The sequence below is a fragment of the Hirundo rustica genome, chromosome 1, assembly GCF_015227805.2.
Source record: "Hirundo rustica isolate bHirRus1 chromosome 1, bHirRus1.pri.v3, whole genome shotgun sequence".
Taxonomy (NCBI): domain Eukaryota; kingdom Metazoa; phylum Chordata; class Aves; order Passeriformes; family Hirundinidae; genus Hirundo; species Hirundo rustica.
Window position 1 is genome coordinate 89,549,537 of NC_053450.1, and position 12,886 is coordinate 89,562,422.

At 45.6% G+C, this 12,886-nt stretch overlaps 1 protein-coding gene across 1 annotated transcript in view; it reads right to left on the minus strand.

Moving 5' to 3' along the window:
* Positions 1–12,673, minus strand: part of NEDD9 (neural precursor cell expressed, developmentally down-regulated 9) — a 39,220-nt gene extending 26,547 nt beyond the window's left edge. The window contains exon 1 of the mRNA XM_040073751.2: positions 12,629–12,673. Within this exon, the coding sequence (XP_039929685.1) occupies positions 12,629–12,640 (12 nt within the window). The 5' untranslated portion in view covers positions 12,641–12,673. The remainder of the gene's footprint in view (positions 1–12,628) is intronic.
* Positions 12,674–12,886: the final 213 nt, after the last annotated feature.

Below are 12,886 nucleotides of genomic sequence, written 5' to 3' on the forward strand. Positions count from 1 at the left end.
AATGCTCCATACAAGCAAAACAAAAAAACCCACATTTGCTCTCAAGAAGCTTAAATTCCTCTTAACTTTGGCTCATGAGTGCAGTAGAAAGCATCTCATGTAAAACCACTGAAAACCAGAAGTTTTACAGTCTTCTGTTAAACAAAGTGCTATCTCAGTTGTCAGCGGGTCAGAGCAAAAGGGAGCCTGACCCTAATGATTGCTGCCTGGGGATTTTAGCTGGAACATACTGCAGGAAAAGGCTCAGCAGACTCTGCTGATGCCATGTGTCAGAAACTGTCTTAAAGAAATGGAACTGAAACGGATACCCCCTGGATCAAATGCAGATTACAGTGCCCATGGTCTCAACTTTCTACATTGGTTGGGACAGAAGTAAAGCTTTCAAGCTCTCTCTAGGTAAAGTCAATCTGGGATTTGAAACTTCCGTCTGAGATTTCTTTTAATGCCATTTAAAGTCCATTAGACAGAAGCCAGAAAGGTGCAATTTGTATTCTCTGCATTTTCCTTTCCTTTGTACCTAGGATGCGTGACCCAGTAAGCAAAAGATGCTGCTCTGAAAACTGTCAACTGTTCTACTTGCAGACCCCAAATTTAAAAAAATAAGACTCTGTAAATGATTTTTCTTCTCAGATGTTGAAGGAACTACTGGCCAAATTCAGCTGCATTAGTGAGGTCCTTTACAGGACTGTCAAAGGTGTCTACTCTCTCCTTAGCCTCTTGCAATTGACAGCTAACACATCTGCGGCTGGATGAAGACATACTAAAATACTTTGAAGATCACAATCTGTTTTGGCTGCCCTTCTCTGCGGTGAAGGCAACTGATAGAATTCTGTAATTCACAGTCTGGAGGATGAAGAGGGTGTTTGTTGATGAGGCTAAGTGGCAGCAGAGGGAAAAGGCAAGAGTTAAAGAGAGTAATGGAAACATCTACCACTTCTGTTAGATAAACACATCCAGTGACGTGGGTAACGAGAGCGTGTGAGGTGCCCACAGCCATGGAAGCAAACGCAGGAATAATAAATTACACGCTAGGAGATTAAACACAATGGTCTCTTTAAGGGCCGAGTGCGGCGGTGCCAAGCTCCCAGCACAGGGCTGCCAACTTGACTCCTCTCAGGCAGCTCCACAATGAATGAACGCTCGAGGAAAAGGCTCAACCAACCATAAGCTCAAAGAATTTCTGCTGCATCCCTCAGAGGTGCAATATGAGGATACTGATCCCCGCTCTGTGCCTGGCTGCTGAGGCGTATTGTTTTGTTCGGCTTTGTCTTGTTTTGTGATATTGCTTCCTGCGTGTAGAATTTATGTGCAAACAGGACTGGGAAAACTGCCTCTGCTCTTCACTGAAAGAGGGTGGGACCCTTTTTTTCTATTATTGGACAAACTGTTTCTTAAAATGAGAAACAGCTTCTCTCCTGTGTTTAGCCAGCTTGGGAGTAGGAAGGGAGGAACAAAGGAAGGAAAGGTGGGGACAATGTCTGTGAGCAAACCAGTAGCTTAATTTTGGTTGGATCACTTTTAGTTATCCATCTCATAATATTTTCGATACAGATTCCTATCTTTTAGATTTCTTAAAAATTAATGACTGCTATTGCAAAGTAAGCTTAAGCATTTACATACCCTTGTAGGGCTGCATTAGGCCCAACAATAATGATCTGCCTGTGAGATAAAAGGATCGTTCTGAAAATCCCATAAAAAGTGAGTTTTATTCTGAGATACACGGTTTGCCTACAAGCAGGACTGGTAGAAGAGAGGAAAATTTTAGCTCAATTGTGCCTTCTGACAGAAGGGTTTCAGTGCAAGAGTCACTGGACAGTTAAACTTCAGTTCCCTTCAGCTCCCATCTCCTTTTCTATTTCTCACTGCCACTGCCCCTGAAATAAAGCATTCATTGTGCTGTGTTGGCAAGGAAAGCAACTTGAGGCACAGTAGGTAACAGGTCTATCTATAACAAGCAACCTATCACAAAGGCTACTTAATAGAAGTAGACAGAGGTCACTGAATAAGACACTCAGCTTTGAAAAATGTCTTTTTCTGGTCTGCTCAAACTTGGAAGAAGGCAGTGTGAACAGCAAAGGCAGTACCTGATACACACAAAGTTGCACTGGCATGTTCTTAGGCAGGTCCCTGTGGGCAGTGACACGGGGAGTGGACTATGAAATGGCTTTGCTTGGCCGTAACAGCCCCATCCACGTGCACACCTGAAACAACTCATGCCTAGCAACAAGCTATGTGCAGACTTTTGCTCTTTATCTCAAGATGATGCCTACAGCTATGCAGAGGAGGCAGGAAGTGATACCACAGCACGTATCAAAGAGCCTCTGCACCAGCAGGGTGTTGTGTGAGCATCCAAGTCAGCCTGAGCCTGGCTCTAGGAACTCTGAGCCCCCTTGGCTCTCAGCTAATGACAAAATAAAGAACCCAGTTGCAAATGTTCACTATGGTAATGCTTCAGTTCACTCCTCAAGCAAAGCCCATAGTTCTACTTTTCAGGCACTCTCTTGCTTTCTAACACCAAAACCCACAAGTTTCTGGTTTAGCGAAGGTACTTCTCTGCATTGCTCACCCAAACACAAGTCCTGCTGGATGGATATTAAAGCAGTTTTCCATGTACAGATTTGGAAGACTGGCTTCACAGCTAATGAGAGAGCTATGAGCCAACAGCCTCAGCAGAGCCCTAAGAAGGACAGGTCTTCATCCACCCTACGTATCCTTACTCTCTGGTCCTGTGCATCTCTGGAACAGAGGCTGTCAGTCATGCTAAAGTAGATCAAGCTGCCTGGAGGCTGAGATGTAGAAAACCTTCTTCCTGCAGGGCAAGAGAGGCAAGTGCCTTATTTCAGTGTTCCACCAAGCTGTCCCAGCCCCTCTGTCTGCCTGAGAGGCCTGATTTTCAGAGCTCGCCCTGCCTGCGACTTTTTGGTTTTTTGGTAGTGAGTCAAGTTACACAGAATGTTAAGGAGAAAAAATGGGAATGTTCCCATTCTTACAGGAGCACACTTGGGTAAGCCAAAGTAGGCATTATGGCAGTCATCCTCTGGAATATTCACTGCCAGTTTTTGCAGACACAATACTCCACCAAGCAGGGTGGGCAAGCAGACCAGCTAGGGCTCAGGCACTTGAGACTCCTGCCCAAGATGCTGATGTGGTCCATCGGTTTACTCAAGACTGGGATTCAAATGGGACAAATACATGAGAGACTAAAAGCGCTCTGGTCTAAGAACCCTTTTTGTTGCATCACAATTGCTCCATTTTAAGTAAATAAGAGATATTTGTGTATCTTTTTTTTTTCCTTCTTTTTTTTTTTTTTTTTTTTTTTTTTTTTTTTTTTTTTTTTTTTTTTTTTTTTTTGGAGGTAGTTGGCAAAGTAGTTTGCAAAACCGAAGGCACAGCAGTGAACCTGCAGCTTGGGAGGGAATCCAAAAATCCAAATGCGTGTCTGTGACAGAAGGAACTGGGGGGCTAGAAAAAGTGTGTGTGTGGGGGGGTGGTGTAAGTAAAAAGGGAAAAATATGAAAATGAAGGTTAGAACAAAGATCCTAACTGGTGCTCTGGCCTGCGTGAATAAAACACTTCACTATTCTGCACTGAGCACATCAGCTTATTGCCACACCTGATGTCTCACAATGGAAAAGTGAATTGAAAAGAAAGATTTCTGGCTCCGTATCTGTTGAGAACAACAAAATGATAATTCTACATTGGGAAGAATGGAAAAAACACCCAGGGTGTCTTTGTTTGCTCAGATGATATTCCTTTGTCGGTTGACTGAGTTTTGGTTTACTGGCTTGCCCAGTTTTATTTCAGTTAGAGGGGCTGAGAGGCATTACAAAGCTGATCACAGAACCACAATATCCTACATGTTAAATAAGATGTTTCTGATGCCGCGAGGGCTGTGCCGTATCCCAAACACCACGTGAATGGCACGGAGCAGCGGGACTTTGGCAGGAGCGGGGCTGCTCCCTTTCCCTACGCAGCAGCGCCGTGTCCGGCGTGGCACCGCGGGAGCCGCTCCTCGGGAAGGGGCACGGCTGAGGAAATGCTCCTTGGGAAGGGGCACGGCTGAGGAAATGCCCCTCGGGAAGGGGCACGGCTGAGGAAATGCTCCTCGGGAAGGAGCACGGCTGAGGAAATGCCCCTCGGGAAGGGGCACGGCTGAGGAAATGCCCCTCGGGAAGGGGCACGGCTGAGGAAATGCCCCTCGGGAAGGGACACCGCTGAGGAAATGCCCCTCGGGAAGGGACACCACTGAGGAAATGCCCCTCGGGAAGGGGCACGGCTGAGGAAATGCCCCTCGGGAAGGGGCACGGCTGAGGAAATGCCCCTCGGGAAGGGGCACGGCTGAGGAAATGCCCCTCGGGAAGGGGCACGGGTGAGGAAATGCCCCTCGGGAAGGGGCACGGCTGAGGAAATGCCCCTCGGGAAGGGACACCGCTGAGGAAATGCCCCTCGGGAAGGAACACGGCTGAGGAAATGCCCCTCGGGAAGGGACACCGCTGAGGAAATGCTCCTCGGGAAGGGGCACGGCTGAGGAAATGCCCCTCGGGAAGGGGCACGGCTGAGGAAATGCCCCTCGGGAAGGGGCACGGCTGAGGAAATGCCCCTCGGGAAGGGGCACGGCTGAGGAAATGCCCCTCGGGAAGGGGCACGGCTGAGGCGGTGCCCCTCGCCCAGCCCCGGGTAACCCGCGGCAGCGATGCTCGGCGCTGCTGCGCTCTCGGACCACCCACCCTGCGCTGCCACCGCGGGCGCCACGCACGGCTGGCGACAGAAACATCCACAGCACGGATCCACCTCTTATTCCTCTGCCCCCTGAGCTCCTGGGATTTCACAGGAGTGCCGAAATCCCATCCTCCCTGCTCCTTCCCCTGACTTACCTTCAAGATCTATTAATATTTTGGGAAATTCCACCACACCTAAATCACTAAGCTTTCTGTATATGTTTCACCCTCGTAACCGGTTTCCTTTCCCCCCACCCAAGGAAGGGTGTGATCTCGTTCCATGACTTTAAAAGGCCTTTTCAAATCTGCCTGAGGGCTGTGTGCCTTTTGTGACATCAACAGGGAGAGAGAAAAAAAAAAAAAAAATCAAGCATGCAAACAATACCCTTAGAGTAAATATGATCTCACTGTGATTAAACCACAGTACATCAGAATCAAAAAGCAGATGTAAAACTTAACCTCTTTCCCTCAGGCAAGCAATTAAAAACTTAATGAAAGGAGATCGGATGTTAAATGCTAAAGAATTGAAGAAGCAGAGCAGAAGAAGGAAAAAAAAAAAAAAAAAAAAAAAAAAAAGAAAGTACGGAAAGAAAGAATCCCAAAACGTGTGTTTTGAGTTCTCAGTTTTCATTTTCTGGCATTTGTGAGCAGTCTTCCCCCAGACAAAGTTTCCTTAAAATAAAAAAAAAAAAAAAACAAAAAAAAAAAAAAAAAAAAAAAAAAAAAAAAAAAACCCTCCTTTCAAAATTAACCCTTCCTTCTGTGGCTCTGGGGAAACAATTACAGCTTGATTGTCAAGAAACCATAGCTATGTAGACATAGGACCTCAGTACTGCCACCAACTTACTTCTTTGATGTCTTCAGCTTTCAAAAGTATGATTTTTTTTTCTTTTTTTTTTATTTTTTTTTAAGCTAGAACTTAGATGAACTAGGACATGCTTCTCTTCCCCCAAGTCTCTCAAAAAAATTCATTAGAAGGGAAGGCCATCCTACTCTTCAGTTTAGTGTCACCATCTGGGATTCTACACAGCAGCTACAGCTTGGGATGCCCTGAGAGCCCAGCTAACTAAGGAAAAACAAGCTCAGGAACTCCTCTTTCCAGGCTCCTTCCAGTCCTAGCAGGCTGGTGGGACAGGCAGCACATTGTCTGTGAATCAGAATTCCAGGGGAACCGAGCCTGGCTGGCAGCTGATGCTTGCCAGGTCCAGTCACAGTCATCTCCATTCTACAGGGCAGTGGCCAAAAGTCAACAAGCCTCCCAGAACAGCTCGATTTTGGCAATCTGACATTTTCTGGGTAAGTGTACCCCTGGAGAAGAGGGATGGTGAAGGTGTGAGTTTTAAGCATCTCTGGTTACTGTGCTCAGTCACAGGCTGAAACACAACTTTGGCTGTATTCTTGATCGTGTGAGAGATTGGTTTGGGCAGCTCCTGGGTTGCAAACAAAATAAAGCAGTATAAAAAGAGAGACATAAAACAAAAGAAGCTATCTGCTTATCTGTAAATACACCCTTCTATAGCAGTAAAAATTGGTTTATTACCCTAAGCATTTTAAGTGGATGTAAAGTCCACAGGACAAGGGCATTCATGACCCTACCTACTGCTAGCTGTATGTTAAACAGAGTGCACGCTTCTAGTTGTCTTGCACTTAACCCTTTGGATCAGAATCTTCTTTAGAAAGAGAACGACTGATTTTTTAATGGTTTGTTATCTTACTCTCTCTGTCTGCGGCTAAGCAGGTCACTCACTGGAAGAACTGAGATTTACTCCTAGGCGCCTTCAGCATTTTCTGAGATTTGTTGTTACCAAATGATTCATGGTATTGCTATTGCTAAAATTTTCAACCTTGCTGTCGACGAGGCCTGCTTAAGAAAGGGCTTCTGATGTACTGACTGCATTCCTGTAGAGTAAACCCATTCTTATTACCCCTCCTTTTCTGTGCAGGCTGATCCACTAACTGCGAAGAAAGTGTTTTCAAAACCAACATAAAAATGAAAAGGCAAGAACTGGCCTCATCCCTACAGAGAAAAAAAAAAAAAAATACAATTTTTGTCATTCTTGTGTTTCTAGGAGTGTGAACTATGGCTTTAGCAGCCCTGTTTCACGTCAAACACAAGCTACGTCCAAATCTGCTGTGGAAAAATGAGCTCCTTAAAATTAAGACAGTTTCCACTACTGTAATGTCTAGACCAAAAGGCAAAAGAAAACGGGCACTTGCCAAGAGCAGGCTGTGATAATCAGGCAATAATATGCAGAGGCTGCACTCTGAGCTGCTATAAAGTGACCCAGCTTCACTGATGCTGAGAGCTGCAGCCATTTACAGACAGTACCTCTACATGCAGCTTTACTTAGCAGCAGCCTGACTTAATAAACATTGCTCAATACCTGCCATAAATACTGTTTTCGTAGTAGAGTCCCAGATGAGTGTCTGATCAAGCCTACTGAAAGCTTGGCATAAAGCACCTTTCAGGGCCCAGAGTACTGCTCCAACAGGAGATGTCCTCTGCTTTCATGGATGCTCAGAGAGCATCTTTTACGTAAAGAAGCTTCTTGAAAAGTGACTTATGCATTTCTGATTCCAGATGTCACTGAAAGTGGGTTCCTAGAGAGGCATGTGGACTTTAATATCCTAAGAAGTTCAGCTACTTGTCTCCATCAAGTGTGGCCAGAAATGGGAACAGTACAAGATGAGGTTTCTCCACAAGTGTTGCAGCCAAGGCAGTCACTGTGCATACTCTTTTTAAGCACTCATGTTGCTTTAAAAATGGAATTAAACTCTGGACCTTGGGAGACAGGTGTGTTCCTAATTGCTGTTGGTCTGAATAGGATCTAAGGACTTAAATGCTGTGAAAAGTTAGTCCAAATAACATAAGCAAGGCAAAAGTGACCTCACATTGGCCCCTAAGTGACCCAAGCACATCTATTGGATGCAGAAGGCACTCCCATGCCCCTAACACCTTTGATAACAGCAATATGGCAAGTAGGAAGCTCTGTACTCCTGTTTTTTCACTTTTTTGTATGCACTAGATGCACCTGGCCTTGCTGCAATTACTCTGGTACTCATAATGGAGCACCGGCAATATACTAATATAAATTTCTCCTCAGACACCACACACAGGAGTTCGGTGTCCAGTGATCAGGGATCAGTGCAAGTATAGTCTTCTAACTCCACCGGTTGCTGGGCTTGACATGGTAAGATTCCAAAGGTGAGTTTGTCTGCAGTCTTAGGAACTGTGCTCCAACACTTTAAGAAGCTCACAATAACACTTCATGAGACTTCCCCAGCATCTAGCCAATATCCTGCAAAAAAGCAGAGTTCTGCAGCCTAGCACAATAACCGCTGAAATGTGCTGTCATTTTTCCTTTGCAGAAGATGTTTCCATAAAGTCTTACTATTAGACAATTTTCCTGCTCCCTGATCTGACAGGTCCCCCTCACTGAGGTTTTTTGATAGTATGGCACTGTTTGGAATCAGTAGAGTTGAATCAAGATGCCTCAAGGCCAAGTAATGGCCTAACGTGCAACCTGCAACCTCTAGCAGGACCTTAAAAGCAAGAGTAAAAGTATCTAATGCATGAATCAAACTGAATTGGAACTATCAAAAAATAAAGAAGGCAGTTCTTTATTTGGCATTTGGTAGTTCTGCTACCCCATCAAATACTAGGAACTACTGGACAGAGACCGATTAGGCTAGCAGCTTATGATTAAATAGATTTACAGCTACATTACTCAGGAGCAGCTGTTATCATAAAAAGGCAGAAGTTTAGAAATCAGGCAAAAAACCCCTGCATGCTGTTGGCTGTAATGCTTTGTGATGGCCCTTCCTCTTCCTCTAAAATAAGCCCTGTAAACATCCCTGAGCCTCAGCAGCTCCACCTGTAAAACAGAATTAAAAGCACTCTGCTATCCTACCAAGAACTTTGGTAGGGCAAGTGAACACAACTGTGTGAGTTTCTCAACTACCCTGGGGTACTGGAGCACTCACCTTTATTAAATATACAAATATAAACCTATTGATGGGAGGGCGAGAGGGGAAGGAGGGCACACAGAGGCCAGAACCTGAAAATTACAGTGGCCCTCCAAGCTTTGTGAAGAGGACAGTCCTGGCTACATCTCACTAGTGCTGCTGCTGACTTAGGCCTGACCCTGCTAGACCTCACCCTGTACATGCACAGGTGAGAAAAAAATCATGAAACTTTCATTCTAAACTTACGACAGTTAGAGAGACAGCACAAAATTGGACAGGTTTTCCCCTTGGCAATTTTTTCCTCTACTACTACATTTTACAAGGCTTTACAGTTCCTATTTACTTCTCAGTTTGATTGCCACCCTGTGATTGCTGAGGTACTGAAAAAAAAAAAGTGAAACGAAGAGGAGTGAGAAATATATGAAACAGAGAGGACTTGGTTAATAAAGTACAGACAGTTCTTTTCCTTTTACACGGTCCAACACTCAAAGTCTTTCATTGCCAGGGTTACAAGCAGCTTTTCACAAGCACTTCTGGTTGGGAATATTGTATTTCTTCCCAGGGACACTATTTTGTTTGTCTTGGCATGCAGACATTGTAATCAAGTCTATATATTACAGGACTGTGCCTTAGCACAAATGGCAGGCATTTTGAACCCTATTTAGGTTTCTTCCTTGCCCAACAAATTATCTAAAAATAGATAATCAAGACCTCATACTTTACATCTACGTCATTCCTTTTGGCTTAAATGAGGTAAGGAATGCAGTTTTTTTTCCCCTCTCCTCTTTCTCTGTTTGGAAGTTTTAGTAAACAGATAAGTCCCCTTTTCTTCCTTCCTTCCCCCTCTTATTTTGTCTTGCATGTGAACAGCCACCAAGCTACAAAAGCCTTGTTATGATAATGTCTTCTCCCTTTTGCTTCTGCTGCATTTTTATTGCCTGAGACAAGAGCCTTGGAATTGGTGGCCGATATACCCTCTCCCATCCATGTCCTTCCCTCATCATGGTAACCCACTGGTATTTCTGTCGCTACAGAGTACACTGTAGCTGTAACTGCTCCATCCTTGGGATCACAGCCTGGGTTTGGTGTCAGAAAAGGCTGATCCTACCTCCTGGATTAGAGAGTACTGCAATGGAGTCCTGTGAGAACTCGATGGGATGCACTTTTGCTGTACATGGGGATTCAACACAAAAGCAGGCTGTTGTCATCAAAGAACTGAGGTGTTGCTCTCATACAACCGTACCCCTACAAAAACTTTCAGTTTCTGAAAGTTAGACAAGTAGGACTAAGAAATGCTCCAAACCAATGTAAGTATTTCTTATGCTTAACCTTTCCCATCTTTCCATAGCTCAGCTAAAGTAACTTCTGTGTTCTCAGGCATTTAAGTAGTACATGGAGAACAGGACCTGACCTAGGGTTAAATATCTCTTTGCTTTAGACAGTCACATAATCACTGAATTTCACACAGTGTGCAAAAGATAGACAGCGGTGTAGAGACACAGGTAAGGCAAAATTCTGAAATTGCCTAAATTCACAGAGATTTTCCCTTTCAGAGGATTCAGACTTGAGCACTAAGATGAAAGAATGCAATGAATGCAATGGACAATAAAAGAAGCTTAGATTGAAGGAAGAGAGGGAGGGAACAAGTTTTGAGAACATCTGAATTCAAAATGCGTAGATTGCATAGCAGAAAGGATTTCTCGACCAGAAATGACCTTGGGTTTAGTCACACTGAAAGCAAAGTCATGAGTGATGGAGAGACATACTTAGGGTCTCACCCATGAATCAGTTCCTGTTCTGTCCTACTGTTAAAACTTTGAATGAAACTATAATAAGCATTTCCATTATTTCTTTAAATGAGGCCTTATGGACTATCATAATGAAGGTAACGAATGACAAGCCCCAAGAACACCAGGAACGGTTAAAGAGGGCCAAATCCGCACCTGGATGCTAAGCCTCCTCTGAAAGGATGGTATGTCCCCAGGCACACCATGAGCATTCTCTGTTCCTTTATTTCATGTATACAATAATTAAAGAAAAAAAAAAGAAGTCATCCTATAGGAAAATAAAAGAAGAGAGAAAATACAGAAAGAACCAAGACTGTGCAGGTATTTTCCTTGTGTATGACACAAGGGATAAGAAATAGAGCTAAGAATGTTTGTCCCAGTTATACAGTGTAACTACTTCACATTTCCCAGGGAAAGTAAACACCGTAATCCAGCAAGAAGGTTTACCCCTCAAACTTCTCTTTTTATTTATTTATTTATTTATTTATAATGGCTTGGTCTTTCTCTGTCCAGCCTTCTCTGTCTAGAATTACATAATCACAAACCAAACCCAAAATGCTCAATCCCACAAGACATGGCAAAGGAAACTGAGCAGGGAAAACTTCCCCCCTTTGAGCCACCTTATCTGTCCCTATTTTTGCAGTGCCACTGGGCGACATACAAGAAATCAGGAATCTTTATAACTATGCAGGGCTATTATTTTGATACTGGGATACAAGTGTTGCTTGGCCCTGGGCAAACCTGAAAGCAGTTTGTGAGCTTTGGACTAGCAGTGACACGGCTCTTCAACCCTCGAGTGCCTGATGTTTTCTGCTCAGAGTGACACCTTCTCTAGGCAGGTATAAAGTCTACCTGGACTGATCAGAGGTGGAGTAGATGGAAGAGAAGAGAGGAATTTTATCTCAGACTTCAGATAAATGAGTGGTTTGAGATGTGATTAAAACAAAAACAAACAAAAACCAAAAAAGCCATGAGATCCACATCAAAATTGTCAAAGCAATGGATTACCTTTGTCAACCTACATCTAACACAATTTCTTTTCCCCTGTCTTTCCATGAGATGGAGAAACTGGCAGTTGCTTTGGAAACTTAACTCTGACCTTTCCCAAAGTTTCGCTTGAGAGACCCTGAAAACTTGGTCTGAGCTCAGAGATGTACAGAAGAGCATAAAAATCCGTGCACGTTTACCTGGGTATCACTCATACTTCTCACACACACTGCCACAGCATCAGCACTCTCACACCGTGCTGCCTAAGTTCAGCACGGAGATGGACTTCACTTCCAAAGCAACTTAGTCTCCAAGTAAGTATATAGTGTGTGACATTTCCAAAATCACCTTTTTATTGATGCTGAAGTTATTTTTGGCAGAGGAAGGAAAGTTTTTCCTTCCCTCCCCCTTTTTTTTCCAATCACACAAGATTACGGTATGTCTGTACAGTAATCTAATGCCCCGTGGGCAATTCTGTACCTTGCCCAGACGTTTTTGAGTAGTATTAGGATTAAAGGTTCCACGTTTGGGTCTTTTGAAAAACAAAACAAAACAAAACAAACAAACAAACAAACAAAAAAAAACAACCAGCCACCACCTCCTCTCGTAAAAGGTCGCTAAAAGCAATTATTTAATAAGGGGGGATGATAGGAATTAATACGGGGGATAGGTTACCCATTTAAAAAAGAAAAAAGAAAAAAAAAAAAAAAGGGATTTTTTGCCCCTCGCTTGTGATCCATCGCACAGACCGCACCGTGACAAGGAAGCCTCCACAAGCAGCTGGAAAGGCGGTGAATGAGTTCCCGGGAAGGATCGGGGGTACCCGTCCCAAACGCGCCTGGCCATCACGCATCGCCCCGCCACCTTTCCCGCGGTCCCGGGCTCACGCCGTTATCCAGGGCCGGCACCACCGGGAAAAGCGAGGGGAGCTCCTTCTCCCCCCACGGCCAACACCGACGCAGCACCCCGGAGGTCCCCGCAGCCCGTCCCCTCCGCTGCCCCCTCGTTTCCCACTCCCCGCGGACACCTTCCCCGGGGCTCTGCGCCCGCACTCAGCGCACGGGAGGGCAGAAGGGAGCCCCGGCCGGCCCGCGGGCACACGGCTGGCCTGGGGGGGCTGCGCAGGGCAGCCCCGAGCCGCCCGGCCCCGCCGAGCCCCGCGGCGCTCACCTTGTACTTCATGGCTGCGGCTCCGCGCCCCGCCGCATCCCCGCGCGCTCTGCGCGCCCCGCCGCGCGCCGCCCGCCGGCCTTACGGACTCATTTGCATAGCTCCGCCCCCTCCGCGCGCAGAGCGTTCATTCGCCTGGCCCCGCCCTCATTTGCATAACGCCCGGTCGCGAGCCGGGCGCCGCCGGGGTGGCGCGGGGTGCGGCAGCGAGGGCCGCGGGTTCGGGACCCGGCGGCGCCTTCCGCCGCTTCCCTCCGC